The following is a 27,460-nucleotide window of genomic DNA, read 5'->3' on the forward strand; positions in this document are numbered from 1 at the left end:
ACCCACAAATCAGTCCACGGTACTGCACCTGATTACCGCATGTAGCGGATATAGAACTTTCAAACACCATGACCAGGTCGAAGAGACCTGGTGAGTGGTGACCATCTCATGCTCAAAGTACCAAAGAATAAAAAGTCCAAAGTTGATGACAGAACTTTCTCAAGCCATTCACCGATTGCATGGTACTCTCTTCCCCTGATGTAGAGATGTACTACTGATACCAACTGTTTCAAGCGAATGTTAAAGAATTATTTATATAACCAGTTCTGATGTTTTTATTTCCATTGTCTTCACTGGAAAGGCTTTTATTTTTTACCGCACTCCATTTTATGTCTTGATCTCTTACTTTCTAGGATTTGTTTCTTTCTTGATTGATTATGTCACTGTACTTACCTTTATTATACCTACATGTATTGTATGGTTTCTGCTTCTATTTAGTTTAGTGCGGCTTACAATAGAAGATGTGGAAGTGGGGCTGGGTACATCATCACGACTGACAACAACAACACCACCCTGGAAGAGAGATCATTCAAGCTCCCTGATTATTGCACTGTCTACCAGACAGAGCTCACTGCAATCATTGAAGCCTGCAAGTATCTCTCATCCTACACCAACTCACACATCATTATATGGTCTGATAGTCTCTCCTCCATACAAGCTATTTCCTCGCTCTCAACGAGGAGCAGAACTACTAGAGACTGTTATGACACCCTTAATGCACTCGGATCGAACAACACTCTAGAGATCCGATGGATTGCAGCCCATATTGGGTTGTGGGGAAATGAAAAAGCGGATGAGCTGGCCAAGCTTGGCACGACCAGCGAACTCGTTTTGAAATGCCCAATCCCTCAATCTTACATCAAACGACAAATCGACAACAAAGTCCACAGACTGAATCAGGATATCTGGTTAACGGATGGTCCTAGACACACCAAACTAACACTTGGCCAAAAGCACACCAAAATAATTAATAATATAAACACGTCACTCATCAACAATAGACAAGACTATAGAACCGCAGTCCACCTAATCACGGGCCACTGCGGCTTAAACAAACACCTCCACACCATCCGCAAATCAAGCACCAGTGCTTGTCCCATGTGCGGAGACGGAGAGGAGACTGTCTCACACTTTCTTGGACAGTGCCCAGCTATTGCCCAACTAAGAGGTCAATACTTTCGGGACTACTACCTCTCGGTCAACGACATATTCGACAACCACCACATTACCACAATCGTTAACTTCGCAAACCGCACCAAACGCTTAATAGTACCAAAAGAACTGGATCAGACTGGCGTAACTTAGCGCATTAACACATTACATATGCAGCCTTGCCTAACTGATTTCTAATCTCATCTGGTACCAAAGTGCGGTATTCCCATTCAGATCATTACCACCACCGTCCTCCACAATTCACACTGTTGTCCCCGACAAACTCCCCCACATCCCAGAGGTAGGCAAAGCATCTTAATGCTATCCTCCAGTGGGCTTTCTATGCCCAGCCTCTCTCTAAAAAAAAAAAAAAAATAGAAGATGTTTTAATTTTGTCTTTGCCTTATGATGAGTTATACTTTAGTTCACTTTTACACATTTGCTCACATCAGCCGCTCTGACATGGTCAGCCGCTCTGACATGGTTTACCACCTTCCTTGTGTTGTTGGTTAATCATATGAGCGGGATATAAATACCTCATTTCATTTCATTTCATTTCATTTCATTTCATTTCATTTCATTTCATTTCATTTCATTTCATTTCATTTCATTTCATTTCATTTCATTTCATTTCATTTCATTTCATTTCATTTAAATTTAATTTCGATTTCGTTTCGTTTCGTTTCGTTTCATTTCATTTCATTTCATTTCATTTCATTTCATTTCATTTCATTTCATTTCATTTCATTTCATTTCATTTCATTTCATTTCATTTCATTTCATTTCATTTCATTTCATTTCATTTCATTTCATTTCATTTCATTTCATTTCATTTCATTTCATTTCATTTCATTTCATTTCATTTCATTTCATTTCATTTCATTTCATTTCATTTCATTTCATTTCATTTCATTTCATTTCATTTCATTTCATTTCATTTCATTTCATTTCATTTCATTTCATTTCATTTCATTTCATTTCATTTCATTTCATTTCATTTCATTTCATTTCATTTCATTTCATTTCATTTCATTTCATTTCATTTCATTTCATTTCATTTCATTTCATTTCATTTCATTTCATTTCATTTCATTTCATTTCATTTCATTTCATTTCATTTCATTTCATTTCATTTCATTTCATTTCATTTCATTTCATTTCATTTCATTTCATTTCATTTCATTTCATTTCATTTCATTTCATTTCATTTCATTTCATTTCATTTCATTTCATTTCATTTCATTTCATTTCATTTCATTTCATTTCATTTCATTTCATTTCATTTCATTTCATTTCATTTCATTTCATTTCATTTCATTTCATTTCATTTCATTTCATTTCATTTCATTTAAGTTCATTTCATTTCATTTCATTTCATTTCATTTCATTTCATTTCATTTCATTTCATTTCATGTATTAAGCGGTGTAGGTATCTCAATAGTCAATATGTGTAAAGTATTATGGGTCTCAAATTGTGACACTTCAAGTTGGGAAACAACCGTTAGCTTCACTTTTTAATTCGTTTGAGTTGTAAGTGAGAACTAGTGTATATTGTTAGTGTCAATTACTAATTACAAATCACTAATTAATAATTTGTGTGCTACTGTATACGAATTGTCATACCAATTGTATAGATAATGCAGTCAAATGAGTCGTGTTACATTCCAAAGTACTGTCGTCTGTAAATGTTGTCGTAACTGATCCATCAGTCGTCCAAGAGAGCGCTGCAAAGTTCGATTTATTTTAGGATATTCGGTTTTTATGAAGGCTAAAGATAAGGTAGGGAAGTGTTTTTAGAAAGGCTTGATCTATAGTCTGTAAATAAAATATATTGCAATAGTGTACAAAAATAAGTAATTTCTTTCATATAGATACCTAATTTTCAGTCATTGTAAGTAACCTTACACCGAAGCAGCTCACTTACTTGTTTCATTATACCAATAGCACAGAGGGTTGTAATACAAACTAAACTTGTTCTTATTAGTTAGCCTAATTCCGATTGAGATCTCTTGATCCTTCTTTAGATAACTAGGTAACTCGTTTGGCGGCTCAACATCTACCAATTTCGAGATGTAACGTTTATCTGTTAAATAAGTACATTATCTTAATAAGAAATTCATCAAGAAAATTTAGATCGCACTGCCAATTATCATCACATACAATTTGACATGACCACAAATCCTTCATCAAACTCGTATCTATGTAATTGTATAGTTAAAAATAAAAGAGGAAATCGTGAACATTGAACCTTCTAGATTGCTATTGAAATCAGTTTCAGGATCATGGTATAGGGAGACTATAAAAGATTGAGACCCCGCGAGAGCAGTTATGTTATTGAGGCTCCTTGGCAGTGTGATTTTTATTTCAGTCTCTTTTACCCCTGAAAGTTATAAAGTGGTTAGGAATTTCCCTTATATTATGAGATTACGTCAGAGTTGAGGAGTTGAATGATCCAATTGTGAACTTAAACGTTTGTTGAAATAGAATTAGACATATCGAAGGGAAAGAATAAACATTTAAATACATTACCCTCTGCCATAGGAAAATCAAGTGTTTCTTCCTTTTCTAGAGGAAACTTAACTTCCCATAAGACCACAGTAACCTTCTCTCCGTGAGTGGTTGTCAAGTCATTCTCATCTGATTGAACATTTTTCATGAAGGCTAGTCTTAGGTCTTTCGCTCTGAGGACAATCTAGATTTCAACTGTTATATATAATGAGATTTTTATGTTTTTTATAGAAAATCGTTAAAAATTGACCATTCAAAATGATTTGAAATAACTTATTATAATTTCGAAATGTTCACGAAATACCAACTGCTAGAGCCTAGATTCAGAAAGATATAACAAATACATGCTCCCACCTTTTCCGCAACTCAATAGAAACATTCGTTGAGGAGCTCATCTGAGTCAATATGATCATAACACCGTTCAGACTCAGTCTATCGCCATGTTCAAAATAAGATTGGTTATCTTTAAATTCTTGTAGCATCTCTTGTAGCAGTAACTGTAAGTACACTAAACAACGTGTATGTTGTTTCAATGTCAAATTTACTAGTTCTCCTTCTAACACGTTCATGGAATCCAGGGTAAGGTCGCTTATCTTTTTTAGCTTGCAGTCCGATTGAACATTTTTCATGAAGGCTAGTCTTAGGTCTTTCGCTCTGAGGACAATCTAGATTTGTACTGTTATATATAATGAGTTTTTTTTTATAGAAAATCGTTAAAAATTGACCATTCAAAATGATTTGAAATAACTTATTATAATTTCGAGATGTTCACGAAATACCAACTGCTAGAGACTAGATTCAGAAAGTTATAACAAATACATGCTCCCACCTTTTCCGCAACTCAATAGAAACATTCGTCGAGGAGCTCATCTGAGTCAATATGATCATAACACCGTTCAGACTCAGTCTATCGCCATGTTCAAAATAAGATTGGTTATCTTTAAATTCTTGTAGCATCTCTTGTAGCAGTAACTGTAAGTACACTAAACAACGTGTATGTTGTTTCAATGTCAAATTTACTAGTTCTCCTTCTAACACGTTCATGGAATCCAGGGTAAGGTCGCTTATCTTTTTTAGCTTGCAGTCCGATTGAACATTTTTCATGAAGGCTAGTCTTAGGTCTTTCGCTCTGAGGACAATCTAGATTTGAACTGTTATATATAATGAGATTTTTTTTTTATAGAAAATCGTTAAAAATTGACCATTCAAAATGATTTGAAATAATTTGTCATAATTTCGAGATGTTCACGAAATACCAACTGCTAGAGACTAGATTCAGAAAGTTATAACAAATACATGCTCCCACTTTTTCCGCAACTCAATAGAAACATTCGTTGAGGAGCTCATCTGAGTCAATATGATCATAACACCGTGCAGTCTATCGTCATGTTCAAAATAAGATTGGTTATCCTTAAATTGTTGTAGCAGTAACTGTGAGTACACTAGACAACGTGTATGTTGTTTCAATGTCCAATTTACTACTACTAGTTCTCCTTCTAACACGTTGATGGAATCCAGGGTAAGGTTGCTTATCTTTTTTAGCTTGCAGTCCGACCTTGTGTCGTTTATCCAGTATGTAGTCTAGGAATGGTTTAAAATTAAGACAATGGCAAAGATGCTTACATTGTAAAACATACTCAGCTATCACGTTAATAACAAATGTATGTTATATTAATTTAACCATATTTATTAATGACAATGTGCAGAATCAATCAATCTCTATTAAATTGCCTTAAATAGATTGATTTATTTGATACCTTGGAAAGAGATTTAAGCTTGCAATGAGCTTTAATCCCGTCACATGACGTATCCTTTTCACCAAGAGCAACATTTTCGAAGTTGCAGTTCAGTAACTTGTACTTGCTACAATTTTCCCCTGGTATAAATAAGTGTGAAATAACTTGGTTTAAATTATAATGGTATGGGTCGAAAATTGGTTGAGATATCTGTGTCAATATACTACTTTTGCTCCCTTAAAAATGAGTTTTGGGCCAGTCATCTAAAAACCAAGTTTCACAAAACTCCTCAATACAACAGAAAATTTCAAAGAAAGTTCTAACCTTTGACGGCGAGGAAATCTAAGTGAGTGTCTCCAATACGAGCATTGGAGGGTACACTGTGTGAAGCAAACATATACTTCTCTTTTTCTCGCAATATCTCACCCTCCTATTATAGATATCAAAGGAGGTTTTATTCAATTATAGTTTTCAAGTTTACAGTGAAAAATTTGTTTATTTTATTTGCATACTTGATAACTGTACATTGTACAATTACACGTTAATTAAAAGGAATTTTTCAGATTTCAATAACATACTTTAAATAGTGGCTCAACACTTGATTTCAGCTGATTCAAATCCGGGTTTAAGTTGAGCATGAACGTCTTTTCTATGAAATTCTCGGCTGAAATTATGTGGTGCGTTAAATCTAATTCTAATTAGAGGCAGCGGAATTGATTATTCTAAAACATTCTTTTCTGCATTTCAATTAATATTCTACTATTTACTTGATGCCATCAATTAAAGTCCGACTAACTTAAAACCAAAACATTTGAATATTAATTCTACAAAGAGTATTCACATTGTGAAACCAGCGTAGTAAATAGAAAATTACGAATAAATGTAATTTAAGCTTACTAACCTGACGGTGGAAACGTAATGTTCAAACTTTCCGTCGCACCCGAAGAGCAGGTAACTCCTTTGATCCGACCCTTAACTTCGCTACTGCCTGACAGAAATATGTGGGCATATGTTTAATTCCGGGCACTCCCCCGTTCCTACCAGGTTAGGGGCAGCATTTAAAAAGCGCTTATAAGCGCTTTTCAATTCCTGCCCACCTGGCCATGGATGGTAGGAATTAGGAAAAGCGGTAAAAATCGGTAAAAAAGCGATGAATAAGCCGCAATGAGCAATTAAAAAAAAGCGATTATAATCGATTATGAGCGGTTATAAGATGTAAAATAGCGTTTTTCTGACTGAATTAAAAAACGCTTATAAGTAGGTAGTGCGCCATCGACAGTGAGCCGCGCGTGCCGACTGTGGGATGGTTTTTTAGCGCTAATTTCGGCCAGCACAATTTTCTTCAAACAAATAGATATTAAGTATTCTTCCGGACCTCTGATTGCAACAAAAATTGGTAAGCTTACTCATAGACTTACAAGAAATGTGTCCGAAAAGTTTAAAGCATATCCAACCATCAAACTGAAACATTATGTTACAGCTAAAAGCAGCGTATTTTGCCCCATTTTGATCACTATATCAACTCCGATATCCACCAAATTTTTCGGACAGTTGTAAAAGCCCTATTGGAAGATCGTCACCAATTTTCAGAATGATCTCATTCAAGGAACTGAAGATATATCCAAATAATACGACAAAAATCAACGAATTTGGTCAAATTTGGTCAAATTACGCGACTTTTACAGCTAATTTTGCTCCAAAAGCCGCGCACCATCAAATATGGCACCTAGGCAAAACTCACTGATCTTTCCAAAAAGGTATGACAAATTTGGTATTGTGAAAATTCTCACAGTCTCTAGAAAACAATGGTACAAAAATGTTTTAGATCCGAGCAAGTTTATTTTTATAGTGCACCTCCTATTATAAGCGCTTTTTAAGCGCTTTGCAAACAGCTAAATTGCAACCCAATTATAAGCGCTTATAATCGCTTATAAATGGTTATAAATAGTTATAAATATATATAATACGGCCACGGCCAGGGGTGATTTGGAAGCGTCCTTGTAGGTTTATAACCTACCAGGAGTCAGAACTGATCGCGCCGCGTTGGACTCGTCGACGGTCCTAATATTTGAAACAAATATTTTACGAGTATCACCCGTTAGCTTATAAGCGCTTTCTAATTCCGGGCACTCTCCCGTTCCAAGGTTAATTGAGGGGCATTGAGAAAGCGCTTTTTAATTCCGGCACTCCCTCATTTCAAATCCAACCAGGTTAAGGGGCATTGAGAAATCGCTTATAAGCGCTTTTTAATTTCGGGCACTCCCCCGTTCCGACCAGGTTAGGGGCAGCATAGAAAAAGCGCTTATAAGCGCTTTGCTAACAGCTAAATTGCAACCCACTTATAAGCGCTTATAATCGCTTATAAATGGTTCAAAAAAGCGCTTACGAATCGCTTATCTGGCCGACCGCTTATCCATCACTTTTTACCGCCAACCCTACTGGAAAATCGCTTTCAAATCGTTTGTGGGGACTAGGACTTATAAGCGCTTTTATATTCAAAAAAGCGCTTTTTTGAATTATTACATCAATTATAGTCGATTATAAGCAATTTTTAAAAAACCGTTTATAATCGTAAAAAAATCGATTATGAACGGTTGTTTTTTAAAAAAGTGCCGAAAAAGCGCCCAATAAGCGATTATCAGCGCCGATAATCAGTTAAACAAAAATTTCAGTTAAACAAAAATTTCAATTTTATGCCATTTATTACAGATTAAACAAGTTTACAATAAATCAATTTGATATTTAACGGAATCCTAATTCAATGTGCAGTATGGTTGTCACTCTTTAAATAGATTAGATATAGGTTGACGGGGCAAAGGAGTGTGCGTGCTGTTCGCTATTGCTCACACCAAACGGCAACCTAGTAAATGTTTTGTATGAACACCGGTCTCCATCACGACACAAAATTAGGATTGTAGAATTTATTGTATAACTATTAGTGCAGTGGAGGTAGCGGTGTGGTGCATTAATAGAGTGACAGCCTACTGATTTAGAGTTGTTTTTAAGTGAGCATAATGGGTGTATTTTTGGATCTAATGGCAACTTTAAAATTTGTTCTTTTAATCATTTATTAAATATCAGTTTAAAAATATATAAATCTGGAATCTGTTCACTCTGTGAACCAGTCCTAAAAAAATTCCAAAAACCCTCCTAAATTAAATATTAAAAACGTCTCAGTAATGGAAATAGTCATACAATTAAGAAATTATCCAAATTCTTAATATCTACCTAAGAGAAAAATACCTACCTAAGTCAATTTCTACCTGTAATACACTAAATATTAGGTTAAATACATAGGTGGTGGAGTCAGCACACATTTACCAAAATCAAAATTGTTTAATAGGTGGAGCCTGTGGGCCGAGATCACTGGATTAAATTTGATGAAGGGGGTTGTTTTCAAATGACAGCTGCATTATGTCATAATCGCTTGTGGTCCATGCCGAATCATTATAAGCATGTTGCAGCTTTAGAAGTGCCTTTTTCAGGCGACTTTTAGCAAGGCTAATCTTGTAGGAGTAGTCAAAGAGCTTAAGTTTAGGTGCAATTGTGTTCCAAATTTTGGTGGATCTTGATATAAAGTCATTAGATGGGAGTTGTGAAATGATAGTGGTTTCCTTTCTAGAAGATGACTGATAATGCTGTTGCAGTGATGCTGGGCACCTTAGTTTTAGTATTTTAAAAACTTCCATAAATGTGTGATATGTATATAAATTTTTGAAAGCCAGGATGTTTTGTTGCTTGAAAAGTGGTTTACAGTGCTCTAGTTGGAAGAATGTATGGTCAAGTGCCTGGCTGTCAAACTCTCTTGTTCTTGCACATGTAAGGAACTTGTTTAGGTATGCCTCTTTATCACCAAAGAGGACCCGTACACAGTGCTTCTGAGACAGCCAGATACTTGCTGTCCTAAAGAGTGCTGCATCACCCCAAACTGAGATACAATATGTGAGGTGGGATTCAAATAGTGTGTGGTAGAGGTCTTTATGGAGTTCCTTTGGTACAGAGTCCCTAATTCTATTTAAGGTGGCAGAGGCATAGTTTAACTTTCGTTTAAGTGCTGTTATATGAGGCCCCCAGGAAAGCTGTTCGTCAATAACAACTCCAAGAAACTTAGTTGCTTTGGTTTTTTTAATTGGAAAGCCATCAATATGGAGTTGAAGCGAATCTGGCAATTCTACTGGTTTACTAGCCTTTGGTTTAAAATGCATATAACAGCACTTTGACATGTTGATGTGAAGTTTGTTAAGGATCATATACTTTTTTATACAGCTTAGCAATTTGTTGCCTTTCTCATAAGCTTCTTCTACAGTTTTTCCATCAATAAAAATGTTGGTGTCGTCAGCAAATAGTATGAAGGTTCCTAAATCCGAGGAATTGGCAATATCATTTATGTATAGAAGAAAAAGGAGCGGTCCCAAAACAGAGCCTTGTGGAACTCCATATTTAATGATAAGGTTTTCGGATTTTTCATTAAGGACTTCTGTATACTGTGTTCTATTTGATAAGTAGCTTTTAATCAGACAGTTTGCATTGCCTCTTATTCCATACCTATCTAGTTTTGTTAGGAGTGTACTATGGTCGATTGTATCAAATGCTTTACTCAAATCTATAAATATAATAAAATTTCGTTTATGGAAACTTGCCAATTTATGTTTGTTTACTGTTTAAGACACATGACAATAATTTATTTACACACAGATGTCAAAATTAGCCCCCTTTATTATACAATATGCAAATAAAACTATTTAAAAAACGACGAACACGTTTGTCCCATTTTCTCAAAATAACATTGATGATTGATGATTGATGATTGATGATTGATGATTGATGATTGATGATTGATGATTGATGATTGATGATTGATGATTGATGATTGATGATTGATGATTGATGATTGATGATTGATGATTGATGATTGATGATTGATGATTGATGATTGATGATTGATGATTGATGATTGATGATTGATGATTGATGATTGATGATTGATGATTGATGATTGATGATTGATGATTGATGATTGATGATTGATGATTGATGATTGATGATTGATGATTGATGATTGATGATTGATGATTGATGATTGATGATTGATGATTGATGATTGATGATTGATGATTGATGATTGATGATTGATGATTGATGATTGATGATTGATGATTGATGATTGATGATTGATGATTGATGATTGATGATTGATGATTGATGAGTTTTTAATACTTTCAACACTACTATATAACAAATAATTTTAGGCATGTACGCTAACATGGCGGCAAAGTGCAGCTGAATCGGCGGGTATGATGGGGATCTGGGGAGCCAGATGGGTGTCTTGAGTTGTTCACTGCCAGTGTCTCCTTCTCTTCCACCCAGCATAAAGCTGGGTGGCTCTTAACTTCACTACCAGGTTGTACATTGATATCTGGATATTATCCGGTTGGATATTGACTAAATAAAAATTTAGTTATACCTATTTTTACCACTTTTTATCTCAATCAGTTTCAATTATTCAACCTCCATAATACTCTCTTCTTTTATGAGTCCAGGATAACAGTTGCTGCATCCTCAGCAAGTTTCTTGTTGAGAGGATGGTTTTTTGATGATCTTGCTAGCATAATGACCACTGGTCGCTGCTATCACTGTTCTCATTAATTCTTTCTTCAATTTTGTTATTTCACCATTCAACTCACTTTCTTTCCTCAGCTTATACACTTAATCGCTGACAACTGGTGGTGACTGCTCCTGATACCTTGACGGCAATCCAGTGAACCTGAATCCAGCTCCTTCATCTTGGTACAATACAATGTTTAACCTCAAAGATACTATTGAATCGCTTTCATCCGCTTCAACACAGGACCTAGCAGCCCTCATTAAAACTGCTCAGAAGATTATGGATTGTAGGCACCTGGATGGACACTTGCAATTTATTCCAGATATAATTGACAGTGCAGTTTGTTCCGACTTGTTGGCTGAGTGTGATTCCCTCAACTTGTCGGCTTCATCCAGAAGACCTGAGTCACAATGGCTCAGTGTAACCGACAGGCCTCCTAGGCACTAATGCAACGGTATACCAGTGTGAACTGTTTGCTCTCAACACATCAGCTCACTGGGCAACTATCAATATTTCAGAACCTGGGAGTATAACATTCTTTTCAGACTCACAGGCAGCAATCCTAGCAGTCACACACCACACAGTCACATCTAACTTAGTACTTGATACCATTAACTACCTTAACAAACTAGGACAAACCCACTCAGTTAATGTCAGGTGGGTCCCAGGACATGCAGGTATTCCAGGAAACGAAAGAGCTGATGAACTAGCCAGAGAAGGATCACTCACAATCGCTCTAGGTCCTGAACCCTTCATCAGCATATCCGAAGGAGCAATTAAGACGGCAGTAAAGGAGTATTTACACGGAATTCATCTTCGTAGATACAGAAACACGGCACTGAGCGAGAAAGGGAAAATACCACTAACAATCCTACTCACCAAATATAAATACAGGAATCTTGGACTTGCAGGAAATCATCAAAGATGGCTAACCTGGCTCTTCACAGGACATAGCCCCCTAGCCTACTTCCAATACAAGGCAAACAATTTCACATCCCCCCGTTGTGAACACTGTCCAGAAGAGGAAGAAACCTCGGAACACTTCATGTGTCACTGTATAGGATACATGACCATTAGGCTAAGAATTTTCGGTAATACATTTCTAACCTGGGAAGACATAGTATCAGCTAGAATTAGTACGGTTATAAAATTTATCGAGGCAACCAATAGACTACTAAAGGAGGATCTTTTCGAGGATCCCATTAACCACTAATACAAATAGGACATCTTGCAGTTTTCTAGGCATTGACCGTCCCTGGAAGTCCCTGTCTCCCCATCGTTAACCCGTAAGGGGTTGCACCAGGGGCGGTGGTAACAGAACTTCAAGACTCTCGGAGTCTGTTGTCGATATCTATGTATAATATATTTATGGTATATAATTTGGGAGTCCCTCTCTCCAGCAGCAGGAGTTGGAGAATGGGGACGCGTTGTGAAAGCCACCGCAAGGAAGGCTTACAGTCGACGCCGACCAATCAAAAGAAGAACCGACAGGCCTTACATATATGTCGATAGTAAGCCAGTACATCATGCTAAGGACATTACCACACTTCTTACTTTCAGTAAAGTTATGGAGACATTTAATGAGAGGTTTAATTGCAAAATAGACTCTTGTTTAGTACTCAAGTACACTTCAACAAGTGCAGGTACGAGTCTGCATACAGAACAGAAGCCTGGTGCTTATGAAACCTGGTACCCAGGAGGTTATGAAACATCGCGTTCCTGGTGAATCAGGCGCACCTGGGACACCTTCGCTGAGATATTCATTATTGTTCCGGGCTATGGCAAAGCGTCCTCAGCCACCTCCACCGGAAGTAGCACAAACGAAGGGAGCTGAACAACCGTCAGGTCACGTCAAGAGTGATATTGATAACGGCAGCCTCACAGCTCCAGCAGTCAGACTTGTGTGCCTAATCGCCGGTGATAGCTATGCTGCCAGGCTGGACACTGTAAAACTTGGTAGAAAATGTGTTGATGTTGTGTCTGTTGCCAGTGGAGGTGCAAGAATACATCAAGTGATGGAGCAGATTAGAGATTTTAAGTCTAAGAATGAATCTGTCATTGTAGATAAGATATGTATTAGTGTCGGAACGAACGACATTAGATATGCGGACTCTTTAGATAAGATTAAGGTTAAATTTAAGAGTCTATGTGCTTTAATCAAACAACTTTATACTTCTTCAAAAGTTTATTTTCAGTCCCTTTTACCTCTGCCTTGCAAAAGCAGGCATGACTTGAGAACTAACTCTTTTGTTATGAAAATGAATAGTGTCATCAAGAATGAATGTATATATCGAAGATTCCATATGCTAGACGCTTTTCGTCCATTTTCTCTACGATACTTTGATCCACGAGTACCTCATATCAGAGATGATAGATTTTTCAAGGCTTGAGACATCCATCCCAGTGAGGCTAGGGCATGGGTGTCCTAGCTTAACTTTATCTGAGAGCGGTTCATATTAACTTTTTTGACCCATTCACTTTTCAGTAAAATTACTATTAGGGCTTAAGGGGTCAAGCTAGTCTACATAATTCGAATTTTAAGATATATTAGAGTGTTTTTTTAAAGTTTTTGGAGCTGGATGTCGGTTAACAGGGTTCCCTTAATGCTACTAAATGATTGATCTATCATCTAAGTCAATATAGATTAAAAGTTGGTATTCGCCACATGGAATGTTAGAGGCATTAGTCAGGAACACTCGCAGCATCTAGCTGCAAATGATTGCAACAGATACAACTTGGATGTTATAGCCCTCCAAGAAACAAAGGTGTCTAAACACTCAGACACTGTTATACCCGGCAACCACAGGCTTCTTTTGTTTAACCAGAATTTGTCTTGGCATGGCGGACTCGGTTTTATTATCAACAGTAAATTTGTATCAAATGTTGTCTCGTACCATCAAATCAGTGACAGAGTAGCATACATGGACCTTTCTCTACCATCAAAGTGTCATGGGAAACCATCACTGAAAGCCCGTATTATAAACTGCTACAGTCCAACTAATGTCAAATCTATACAGAACCCACGCATTGCTGATGAGTTTTACTGTGAGCTCCAGGAAGCTATCAGAATTCCTGCCAGACATGAACTTTTTATCTTGGGTGATTTTAATGCTAGGCTAGGGAAACGGACTAAATCAGATTTTGAAAGTGGTCTTCAAACTAACATGGGAAGACATGGTATTGGTCGGCGTAACGAAAATGGCGAAAGGTTGCTAGCTTTCATGATCACTAATGGACTCTATGCAGCCAACACTGCATTTTCACATGCGAGCAGACACACCAACACTTTTACAGGATGGATTAAAGACCGTAGATCCAAAAAGTCTGTACCCTGGTTTTCTCAAATTGATTATGTTTTATGTAGATCTAGAAGTACCCCTCTGCTTGTTGACGCTAGGTCTTACGCTGGTGCAAAACTTCAATCTGATCACAAAATTGTAAAAGCAACTTTTGACCTCAGTAAACGTTACAAACTTTACAGTACTGCCAAACTCAAAGTCAAGCAGTATAACACCAACTCATTGGTTTGTAGCAAAGATGTTCAAAGTTCTTTTCAACAAAATGCTGCTCAGAAGATTGAAACTGATACATCTGCCCAGTCAGTCACTGAAAGTTTTAACAACCTTTTCGAGGCGGTTAAAATTGCTGCATCTGAAACAGTGGGTATGAAAAGAAACACAGCCAAACGTCACAGAACAACAGACCCACAAGTCGTCTCTATGTCAGAAAAGAGACACCAATTACTACAACATTTAAACGACAACAAAATGCGTGACAGAACTATCCTGCGTAAGGAAATCAACAGACTCAAGAATGACATTGCAAAGCGCCTTATTACACTTGAAACCGCTCATGCCGACCTTCTAGCTGAGACGATCAACTCCACTGATGATACCAGAAGAATGTTCGAAGCAACCAGAGCGATTTCAAGCACAAAGGACACTCCTCCCATTTCAGTATTCCTACCAGAAACAGAAGAACTTGCTCTCAATGACGAAGATAAGGCAGACATAGTCAAGAACTGGTTCATGGAACATTACACAGGCCCAGAACCCCCACTAGAACCTTTTGTTGGAGCTGCTAAGCCATTAGATACGCCTATAACTGCACTTGAAGTTGAGACAGCAGCCAAGAAACTAAAGAACGGTAAAGCCGTTGGTCCTGACAACCTCCCTAACGAATTCCTTAAGTATGCACCTCCTTCTTTCTACATGAAGTTTGCATCACTTATCAATGAGTCCTTTGAAAAACAAGAGCACGTCCAATCGTTCACTGAGGGATATCTTACCCCCCTACAGAAGCCTGGAAAACCAAAAAGACCAGTTAAGAGTCTGCGTCCCTTATGCCTTCTCAATGGAACTAGGAAAATCCTTTCCATGATAACACTCCAGCGTATTCAACAACAGATAGCAAACTACACTGGGCCATGGCAGAATGCCTATAAATCAGGACACAGCTGCTCTAATATTGTCTGGACACAAAGGGTTCTTATTTCTGTTGTCAAGGAGAAACATTGGGAGTTTAGTAAAATGGGGATAGACATGTCATCAGCCTTCGACACAATACATCGGTCAACTATCCTCAGGCTACTCGAAGATGCAGGATGCTCAGAAGATGACATAAGACTAGTTAGATATCTACTCGCTAACACCAAGCTCAGAATTAAGATCAAAAAGACGACATCGGGAGAGTTCGAAGTCACAATAGGAGCCTTTCAAGGTGACTGTTTGTCTGGCTCGCTGTTTACCATGTACCTAGCTGGAGCACTCTACCACCTTAGAGTTGTTGTTATACATCTACGTCCAAATCCCCCCATATCTGAAAGCTCCCTTCCTTTAGAATGGGAATATGCTGATGATGTGGACTTTGCTGATGAAGATGAGGATTCGTTACACCAGCTCCTTCCAATTTGCAAGGAAATTCTCTCAGAATGGAATTTGTTTGTAAATGAATCTAAAACCGAGTTTGTAAAGTGTTATCTGGCTGGAAGTAGTGAGAAGGACGAAAAAGGAGAACCTCTAAGAAATAGAGAACCTTGGAGGAAGTGTGTGTCCCTAGGCTCTAAGCTATGTAGTAAAGAAGACATACAGCATCGTATAATCCTTGGAAATGTTGCATTCGAAAAATACAAGAAAGTTTGGATGCAAGGATCTAAGATTAATCTGAAGACCAAGATTAAGATATACGAAGCATACGTTACATCTGTTATGCTCTATAACTGCAATAGCTGGGCTACCCCTCAGAACCTATTTGACAAACTTGATGCATGTCATAGAAGACACCTGCGTCAAATATTGAAGATGACTTATCCCATTATTATCAGTAATAAAGCACTATATGAACGCTGTGGTGTAACACCGTTGTCAGAGCGAGTGACATATGCTCGCTGGAAAATGCTGGGACATGTCCTTCGCAGTGACTGCTCATCACCAGCTCAGAGAGCTCTTCAATTTGCTGTTAATGCGTTATTTACCATGAAAGGACGTGTTGGTCGACACCAAAGTAATCTTTTAAAGTTTATTATAAATGATTTGAATAAAAGAAACCTACCATTACGTGATATTAATGATCTTTATGATCTTAGGGCTACTGCCTCTAACAGAGTTTTGTGGAGAAAATTATTTACCTCATAATTAACCTTTATTTTTCAGAGAACTGTTATGTTTTTTTGGGCACTTATCAGTCTCTTAAGATGTTTCTTTACTATTTCGAGATTGTTTTAAAAGTTAGATAATAATAATAATTTATAACAACAGTAAGAACCGCAGATCTAAGCAGGTTAGTATTACAGGTAACTTTGTGCCCGACATCGGGGTTCTTGATGCTTTAAGACTTTTTGTTTTGATTTATTTGTATCTCTATTTTGCATAATGTGTGATGAGTGTGACGATTGGGATGGCTTTGGAGTGTCATTTTAGACCTTTTACTGTCACAGCCTTCCACAGTATCTCAGACAATGAATTTATTCATCTCTTTCACAGTCATAGCAAAAGCTATGCTGCGGTATTAATGTTTTTTCTCTTCAAAAAAGACTGGTGGCTTTATAAAATATTAGGGGCTTCTCCTGGCTTACTTGGCAAGCTGTTCTTCACTGGTCTTGAAAACAAGCCAGACAGTTGCGGATACATTCAGCTAATTATGCACTACCTCAATATTATTATTGTTAGCTGCTCGCTTTGGATACATACCTTGAACGCTATCCTTTTAATTATTGTCAACCCAAGCTTACTTAACCCTGGGCCTACTACATACCTCAAGGTTGTTTCTTTTAATACGCATGGCCTGATTCCCTTCTCACAGCTACAGTCCGACAATCCTTCTTTTGACAACACTAAAACATTTGAACTCCATCACTATATTCACTGCCATGAACCGGACATCCTCCTGATAATGAATCTTGGCTTAAAAAGTCTATCATTGACTCTGAAGTCATACCTGAATCGTACAAAGTTTTTAGACTTGATCGTTCCTTACAAACCCATCCACCAGATCCACAGAATCCAAGAAGATTTAGGAAGCATGGGGGTGGCGTTTTAGTTGCTATACGTAGGGACATTGATATTGTATCTACTAAGTTAGAGTACAAGTGCCCGGCAGAGCTTCTTGGTATAACTCTCAAATTTAGGGACGGTAGTAAACTAATTCTTTGCAGCTTCTATAGGGTAGGTACTTTAGGGGCCAACAATCATAACGCCTTCCAAGATTATGTTAGGAAGGCAAGGCAACGTAGAGGTGTTAGAGGTATTGTAATTGCAAGGAATCTTAATCTACCAGGTATTGATTGGCAGAATTACTGTAGCAACAATCCGGTTGAACAGCTCTTTCTAGATACTTCTAGTAACTTTGGTTTAGAACAACTTATTACCAGTCCAACGCATACTGGAGGAAACATTCTTGATCTAGTTTTAACCGATAAACCCCATCTTATATCCGATATAAAATTTCAGAGCATAATATTCCATGTAAGTCCGACCATTTTGCAGTATCCTTTACTTTGAAATCAAAGGTGAAGCGCATCAAATCGCAAAAGAGGGAATCTTTAAATTTTAAAAGAGCAAATTGGGATGCACTTAATGCAGACCTTGCAGATATTGACTGGCAGGCAGAGTTCACTGGTAATATGGAAACATCATGGAACAAGTTTAAGGAAGTTTTAGAGCAAAGAACCAATGAACATATTCCAAAGATTAAAATTGGAGGCAGGGCTCAACCTCCTTGGTTTGACGCTGAGTCTCAGGCCTGCCTAGAAAAAGAAAGGCTACACAAAAATTATAAAGAAACCACGGACCCTTCCTGCAAGGCTGAGAAGTACTTTAAGTTCTCTAAAAGCAGAAGCGATTTTAAGAAAATTGCCTCCAATAAGATGGCATCTAGCTTTGAGGACGAGGATGATTCGAATCTAATTACAAAGAAATTCTGGTCCTATGTTAAAGCGGTTCTTTTGCGATAGTCAAAACGCGACAACTAGCGCTGGATGGCGACAACTAGCGCTATCCAGCGCCAGTTGTAGCCATCCAGCGCTAGTTGTCGCTATCCAGCGCTGGATAACGCTGGCCAGCGCAAAATATATATGTTCGATAATTGTCGCTATCCAGCGTTAGTTGTCGCCATCCAGCGCTAGTTGTCGCCATCCAGCGCTAGTTGTCGCTATCCAGCGCTAGTTTTCGCTGGCTATGCGACACTGTCGCACGCGATAGTTTGCGATGGCCAGCGCAACTGGCCATCGCAGAAAACAGTTCGATAACTAGCGCTGGATAGCGACAACTAGCGCTGGATAGCGACAACTAGCGCTGGCCAGCGCTGGCCATCGATATCCAGCGCAAAATTTTTGCGCTATTACCCGTCAGTTAGCGCTGGCCAGCGCTAACCAGCGCTAACCAGCGCTAGCCAACGCTAGCCAGCGCTAGCCAGCGCTAACCAGCGCTAACCAGCGCTAACCAGCGCTAGCCAGCGCTAATCAGCGCTAACCAGCGCTAACCAGCGCTAGCCAGCGCTAGCTGACGAGTAATATCGCAAATATTTGATTTTTATATTTTGCGCTGGCCAACGCTGGCCAGCGCTAGCTGACGAGTAATATTGCAACCATATTGCGCTGGCCAGCGCTGGCTGACGAGTAATACTAATATCGAGCGTGCTAAATCACTCTACAGTCGATCTTCGAGATTGTTCTAAAAGGGCCCCCGATGGACAAGGATGAGTCGACTACCTGTTTAATACTTAATACCCATGTGCAGTGATGGATCAAAATCCAGCACTTCCCAACATATGGAGGGCATTATCCATAAGTATAAGCACCTTCTCAATCTTGATCCGGCCCTGAAGAAGCTGGTACGTGCGGACAATGTATTCGTGAGTCATCGAAAGAATCAAACTATCAGTGGCATGCTTGTACACAATAAGTATCGTACCAGTGGAACTATAAACTGTGATAATGAGAGAGTAAACAACTGCAAGTCAGATCCAGGAACCAGACCCCGAAAGTCTAACGGCGATTCCCGGGGCTGTCGACCCAGGGTGCTATGCTTGTGGAAAATGCTATGTTTGTAAGCAAAATTTCCTGTCCCCCTGTTCCAATTTAAGTAGTCACCATTCTAAACAAGTTTTCCTTATTACTAAGTATATACATATATTGTCAGAGTTATAACCTCATTTATTTGATTGAGTGTAAGACTTGTAAACAGTTGTATGTCGGTTATACTACCTCAAATCTCCCTAAGATATTTTCTAACCATAAGAGTCACATAAAGAAAGGTATAAGAAGTTGTAAATTAGTTAACCATTTTTTAGATATTGATCATGGTTTAGATTTTAGTACCATAGCCTCCTATAATTCCTCACTTAGTAAGCACCTTTCTGTCATTATAGTAGAAGCTTTAGTATTTGAGCTGAATATTAGTAAATCAGACAAAAAAAGGCTATGGAAGCTAGAGAGGGATTCTACCAAACCCAATTGAAAACCCTTGAACTGTTTGAGGGTATGAATACCCTTGATAGTAACCATATACTTTTTAAGTCTGCCGAAGCTTAGTTTTAGTTTTAGTTTTTGTATATTTTGTAGATTTTATTTAGTTATACCATTATTCCAGAGACGTGTGTAAATTTTTTTAACTTTAGTATACATTTTACAGGTTTATTTTGTGAATTTAAGTGATTTTCTGAGAATCAGTTATCAGTATTTAGATATGAGATAAGATAAGAGTATCTTTTTTCACAGCTTTTAGTTCATCAGATTTTCACACTTCTTTTAGTTTGTATATTTACAAAGAAGAGAATATATATATTCTCAATTGTATATGATTAGTATTTGTTATAGTTGCTTTAATGATATAATTTCTCAGAATTGATGTTAATAAATGATGCAAAGAATTACGAGGATCTAGTCAAACCGCTTTTTTTATTGTGTAGAAGTTCAGCAATGAAATATATATCTTACTATATATAAAGCGAGACGATATATATATATATCCGTACCATTTTACTGACACCACGACATCAACTTTAACACGACTTTCCGCAAAAACCGTAAAAGATATACAACTTAAACTTTTTTGACTGGTTCAAATGCTCTAATGATCTTCAAATCAGCATGAAAAAATAAAAAAATGGCCAAGGAATAATAATTTTAGTGCCCAAAATGTGGACCCCCAAGTGGTGTCAAAAACGCGAATTAAATAGGTAATAATTATTTTAGTCTCTTGAGTCTTGACACCACTTTAGACGGGTTCCTGCTAGTATATATAAACCCTGCACTCGAGGGTGCAGGGTTTAAATGCTGCAGAGCAGAAGTTGATCTCCACAGGCCAACTCAGAAGTATGTTTCACCAGACAACATCGCTGCACCTATCAGATCAGCTCTCAAAGAAGTGAAAGGATGGAAGGATGTGGTTATTAGACCTTTTGACAAAGGGGTAGGATTCTTTCTTCTTGGAGAGGAAGAATATGTTCAACGAATAGGTGTACATTTGAATGATAGATCTGTATATAGTATTGTAAATAATGTAGATGATTTAGTTTCAGAATTAATTGATAAATTTCATGTTGGACAGTCAAGTATAAAGAAGAATTAGGTATGTCTAAGAAGGTCAGGGAGTGGGTTATTCCGTGTACGGAGCTCAACCAGCCTGGTAATATGTACCTGGATCCCAAGGCCCACAAGCCACCTTTGTACCCTGGGAGGATGATTACTACTGAATGTGGTTCGTACATTGAGAACCTATCTGCCTTGACTGCATACGAATTGAAGAAGGCTATTTTAAATTATAGAATTATTGACACCCCTCATTTTCTGAGGAAGATTGATAGCTTGAATGAGTCCACCATATTGTTGGGTAAGGAGGTGATACATGTTGCCATAGATATATCCAACATGTTCACCAATATCCCTAGGGATATGGGGATCAATGCACCAAGCACCTGAATGAAAGAAGTAGTTATGATCAATTGTTCAGTACAGAATGCATTATTAGTGCTCTAGAAATCACTCTTGATTACAACATAGCTTCATTCAACGGTATAACATACCGTCAGGAGCGTGGAGCGGCGATGGGTCATAAGAACTCATGTGAGTATGCAGATTGTGCTATGGATAAGATCGATATTTTAGTTAATGAAAGAGATTTAGAACATGGCCCGCCACACAGACCAGCATTCTGGGGTAGGTTGCGCGACGATATATATATGGCCTGGCCTGGTACTGTTGAGGAGCTTCTACAATTTATGGAATGGCTCAATAGTATCCATCCGGACCTTGTGTTTACTTACGACTACTCTAAGGATGGTGTTGAGTTTTTAGACACATTATTGTAGACGATGCTTTCAACAAATTTAGTGATATAACCAATAGGAAAAACTTGTATGCCTCTAAAAATAAGGATGAGACGACTACTTGTCTAATACCCATGGTGATGGATCAGAATCCAGCACTTCCCAACATGGGGAGCATTATTCACAAGTATAAGCACCTTCTTAATCTCGATCCAGCCTTGAAGAAGCTAGTACGTGCTGACAGTGTATATTTTGTAAGTCACCGAAAGAATCAAACTATCGGTGGCATGCTTGTACACAATAAGTATCGTGCTAGTGGAACTGTAAGCAGTGATAGAGATGGAGAAGCCACTGCTAGTCAATTTCTTGAACCAGAGGCTGCAATATTGCCGGCTGTTCGGGAGGCTGACAACGCAGGGTGACATGCCTGTGGAAAATGCTATGTTTGTAAGCAAAGTTTCCTGTCCCCTTGTTCCAAATTGAGTAGTCACCATTCCAAACAAGTTTTCCCTATTACTAAATATATAACTTGTCAGAGTAATAACCTTATTTATTTAATGGAGTGTAGAACTTGTAAACAGTCGTATGTAGGATATACTACTTCTAATCTCCCTAAGAGATTTTCTAATCATAAGAGCCACATTAAGAAAGGTATCAGGAGTTGTAAGTTAGTAAATCACTTTTTAGATATTGATCATGATTTAGATTTTAGTTCAGTAGCCTTATATAACTCTTCACTTAGTACGCACCTTTCTGTTATTATAGTGGACGCTCTAGAATTTAAACCTGCAATAAGTAAAGCAGATAGGGAAAAGGCCATGGAAGCTAGAGAGGGGTTCTACCAGACCCAATTGAAAACCCTTGGGCGTTATGGGGGTATGAACACCCTCGATAGTAACCACATCCTTTTTAAATCCGCTGGAGCTTAGTGTTTAGTTTATTTATTTTATTTAACATGATCTTAGCCTATAAACCCGTGTTTAGTTTACAATATTGCTATCAGAGACGTGTTATATTCATTACTATTTATATATTTTTATTGCTTGATTCAGAGAAATCTAGCTTTTTCCGAGAAACTAACCTTTAATAGATTAGATAAGATGTACTCAGCCATTCTTTTCGTTTGATTATTACTCAGTATGTTTTAGTTTTGTACCGTTTTAAGTCACATAGTTTTGTACGTCTTCCTAAGACTTGTTTTCCTTTCCTAGTTTGTAAGTTATTTTAAAGATTTGTGTATATTCCAGTTGCTTTTAGAACAATTTTATCTCAGATAACGATGTTTAATAAAATGATGCAAAGAATTTCGAAGATCTAATCAACACCGACTTTTAATGTGTAGGAGTACAGCTACGAAATATATATATATATCCGTACTATTTTACTGACACCACGGCATCAACTTTAACACGAATTTCTGCAAAAACCGTAAAAGATATACAACAAAGATATACAACTTATATTTTTTGACTGGTTCAAATGCTTTCATGGCCTTCAAATCAGCATGAAAAAATTAAAAATTGGCCAAGGAATAAGAATTTTAGTGCCCAAAATTTGGACCCCAAGTGGTGTCAAAAACGCAAATTAAATAGGTAATAGTCATTTTAGTCTCTTGAATCTTGACACACTTGAGTCTTGGTGGCAAGAGATTATTTATAATCTCAGGGAATAGTGATCGTGAAGGCGGTGAAGCCAATAACCTCTCCTATTCCAATGACCATAGTGCGTGATGAAGAATCACATCCTTTTCGAGGTGCTACTATTAAGCATTGTAATCTGTCCTGGGTGACTCCAGTATAAACAGATGACGTGCAACAAAACACTTTGGATCTAGACAGGCAAAGGTCGATAAAAAACCGGGTGCGAGATGCTGGCAATTTCTCCTCTCTAAAAGTTTGCTACTGAAACATTACACACAAATCAAGGACGATGTGCTTATACCTCTGCGAGGTCGGGTGAGACCAGGATGACGGCAACTGGGCAAAGCCTCAGGGACCCCAGTGGCCTGATGAGAAGAGTGGTTGCTCGTCATAACAACAGAGTAATTAGTCAACAGATCGATCATGTTGACACTGATTTCAGCAAGTCCAATCCTATCAACTACAGCAAACACTCAATGTACTTTGGAACCTGGAATGTTTTATCTTTAGTCAGCTCATCTTCACAGCTTTATCAACTCAGTCAGAACATTGATCACTACAGTCTTGATATTTTGGGTATTACTGAAACTCATATGCCAGGATCTGGAAGTACACTTTTGGACAATGGTAGTCTACTTATTCATTCTGGTAGAGTAGATGGCATCAAAAGGCAAGGGGTTGGCCTATGTCTTTCCAAAAAGGTCAGGAACTCCCTGATCTCTTATGTACCTACAACAGAGCGGGTCTTAACAGCTAGGTTACACGGCAAACACCTCAACATATCTGTTGTTGTAGCCTACGCTCCGACTGACGGTGCTGATGACGGACAGAAAGATCGTTTTTACAACGTTTTATCAGACACGTTTGGTAAACTGCCCCGACATGATCTGAAACTGCTACTGGGTGACTTCAATGAAAAAGTTACTTCAAACAGATATGGATTCGAGGGAGTTATTGGTGGAGAATCTCTCCATAGTTCATCAAGCGACAATGGGACCAGGCTCATAGATTTCTGTGCAGCTAATCAACTTGTTATTGGTGGAACTCTGTTCCAGCATAGAGACATCCACAAGGGTACATGGCAGTCTCCCAACGGGTTAACTGTGAATCAAATAGATCATATTTGTATTAGTGGACGATTCTAACACTCGTTACTCGATGATAAGGTATGTCGTGTGGCGGACATTGGTTCATATCACTATCTTGTTCGTGGACGGCTGCAAATCAAACTGCAGTCGGTAGCTAAGATCACTGCTAAAAGGCACGATGTGCCTGCTATCGAACATTTGCGAAACTCGTCTAAGGTTCAAGAGTACAACGTGGCTCTTCAGAACCGTTTTGATTGTCTGGCTAATGAGGTCAACCTTGAGGACATGTGGGATAATTTCAAGCAGAAAGTCACTGATGTCTCGATGGAAGTGCTCGGAAAGCGTCCCCGGAAGGTTAAAGAATAACACCTTTCGCAAACGTGCTAATGGTGCGTTCCATCAGCTTTGGAAGATATGGATAATGGAACAGTCGAACTATAAGAACGCCCACCAAGATCCGTATCTACAAGGCTACTGTTATTACTATTCTGTAATATGGAGCTGAAGTGTGGAACACAACAAAGAAGCAGATGAAACGGTTTGAGGTCTTTCATCTGACCTCCCTGAGAGGAATCTTGAAGATAAAGTGGTTCTTCCATGTCTCCAATGAAGAAGTTCTCAGGCATGCTGGAATTAAGTCTATCAAAACTTTCATCGGTGCGGCTAGACTAAGCGTGGTACGGACATGTTGTCAGAATGCCAGAGACGCGGTTTCCCAATTTCTTACTGGATTGGAAACCAAACTATGGAAAGAGACTGAGAGGACGACCCCGCTAAGGCTGGATGGCCTGTGTACTCGAGGATGCGGCTGAATTTACAGGTGTCGATAACATCAGCAGAGATGCAGTGAAACAGTTGGCTCTAAAGCCGTAGAAGAGATGTGTGTGATACAGGCCACTCCAACGACTAGGAGGAGACCTCTTAATAAGCATGTATGTATGAGTCTTGACACCATTTTACTTTTAGGGTTAGATTAGACGGGTTCCTGCTAGTATATTAAAGTCACCATTGTGACGGTACATTAGAACTAGACAGAAACAAAGTGTGAAGGGCCTGAACGGAACCCCTCGGTTTCAGTTCCTTGTTTAACACTGCCGTACAGCAAGGACATCTACCGGGTTCTCCAAGGATGGGCACATAGCTCACTCTACACATTGCTACACACTATGCTCTCCATATATAACTTTTGGAAACCAAGCGACAGCTATTTATTATCTATACATATATATATGTGTTGCAGTATAGAAACAAAAGAAAATTTAAACGAAGTTTAAGCGTTTCTAAGAAAATTTTATACTTACAGACTGCATAGAGATATCTTTCTGGACTTCTTATGGTGATAATTGAAAATACAACAATTTCACAGCTATAGAATCCATCATCACTATGGTCTGAATTCAAACGTAATTTTTGGTCACTCGAAGTCACTTCAATCTTTGTTTCGTCAAGAAGTGTTCTTTTGTACCATCTGAGTATTTGGATTAAGAATAACACTATTAATATCGTCATTGACAATACTAGTCCTTTGTCTAAATTAACTTGGGTTGAATAATCTGTTACAGTTTTGCTAATAGTATCCCGTTTAGAAATGGAATATGTTCATACCATATTGACGGGTAAGGTAATGGTTATTGGAGATATCTGCAGTATGAACTATGAATAGTTATCTTGATAAAACCGAAAAATTTGTAGTCTCCAATTTGGCTAAGATTTAAATCAGCTGTGACAAACTGGTAAAGAATCGTATCGCCGAAAGAACCAACTCTCTAGCGTACGTGTAACGCGTGTTATTGCAATAATAAGCTGTGGCCTCGTGACGTCATAAAGTCCCTCAGTGCGCGCTTGCATAGCGTAATTTACATTACAAATGTTTATCATCGTCAATAAAACACGTGTAACTCACTCAAATTTTAGAATTATGACTATTACCCTAGTTCTCCAAAATCCTTATAGTTTTGGCTATCATCCTAACTAAAGGAATAGCTGATTGGATGTACAGTGCTCACGTCATGATTTTAAACAGTGATATAGGTTCTTGAACAGTGGCGGGTGAATGTACGGTTAGAAAGTTTCTGCTATTACAACTTATGTCATATGTGATAATTTTGGATTGTTTTCATTGCTTAATTACACAAGCAGGGAGACTGTACCGATTATTTTTCCCCAGTCCATGAAACTCTAACGAATTTAGAAAGGATACAGATAAGTAGGAGTTTGTTCAATTCCGAGAGCAATTATATTTATAGCATAGCGAAATTTCTAACTTTAATCTGCAAGTGTCTGCCAGTACAGGAGACAAGAAGTCTGGCTACTTTACGGCCGTTCCTCTGGGACCATTAGTAGAAGTAGCTTCTATCAGAACAGTGCCGTGGGAACAGAATTCCCGCCAAAATACCCGGTCTACCAAATAGTAAAATTACTGATTGGAGGTGTGTACGGTGTGAGGTGTATTTTGAATTAGACTTCCGGCTTACCTAGTTGTTATCCTAATTCATTGTTATCCTAATTGCATTATCATCGGTGCATAACATAAATAAACTACTGGTAAGTTTAAATACCAAGTGCAAACGTGTTCAGTCGATCGACCCACTGAACAACTATAGAATTTCCAAGACCCTATTATTCTCTGGCCATATATTACGGCACGATCGATTGTTAGATGGCTAAATGACCAACGTTAATCTATACAATTCTAAAACTATGAGCTAGCACTTTAATCTAAAAATACCTTTTTTATATTACTCCTGATTTTTACATTTCACGTAAAACATTGTCGCCAGAGGTTGATCATGGACACTAACAGCTTAATTTGAGATAAATGACTTATGAGTTTCTCTAAAGTTAACTCTAAAGTTGTGTAGTCCAATCATTTATGGACATTTATGGAAATGAACCTGCAAATGTTCTAATACTCACGAAACTTTGCACAGACCTTCCCGAAGTTATGATTAAACGATTTTCGTTTGG

General features: G+C 38.0%; 1 protein-coding gene across 1 annotated transcript in view; it reads right to left on the reverse strand.

Annotated features, from left to right (window-relative positions):
- LOC134822014 (uncharacterized) overlaps positions 1–27,460 on the reverse strand; it is a 34,694-nt gene that overhangs the window by 4,048 nt on the left and 3,186 nt on the right. Inside the window, exons 5-16 of the mRNA XM_063832843.1 lie at positions 25,795–25,961; positions 6,298–6,384; positions 5,975–6,060; positions 5,721–5,826; positions 5,418–5,536; positions 4,967–5,241; positions 4,490–4,789; positions 4,015–4,314; positions 3,682–3,833; positions 3,401–3,532; positions 3,077–3,235; positions 2,776–2,876 (exon numbers count right to left, since the gene is read on the reverse strand). Of these exons, the coding sequence (XP_063688913.1) occupies positions 2,776–2,876; positions 3,077–3,235; positions 3,401–3,532; positions 3,682–3,833; positions 4,015–4,314; positions 4,490–4,789; positions 4,967–5,241; positions 5,418–5,536; positions 5,721–5,826; positions 5,975–6,060; positions 6,298–6,384; positions 25,795–25,961 (1,984 nt within the window). The remainder of the gene's footprint in view (positions 1–2,775; positions 2,877–3,076; positions 3,236–3,400; positions 3,533–3,681; positions 3,834–4,014; positions 4,315–4,489; positions 4,790–4,966; positions 5,242–5,417; positions 5,537–5,720; positions 5,827–5,974; positions 6,061–6,297; positions 6,385–25,794; positions 25,962–27,460) is intronic.

The sequence above is a fragment of the Bolinopsis microptera genome, chromosome 10 (genome assembly GCF_026151205.1).
Source record: "Bolinopsis microptera isolate Bmic1 chromosome 10, MBARI_Bmic_1.0, whole genome shotgun sequence".
NCBI classification, from domain to species: Eukaryota; Metazoa; Ctenophora; class Tentaculata; order Lobata; family Bolinopsidae; genus Bolinopsis; species Bolinopsis microptera.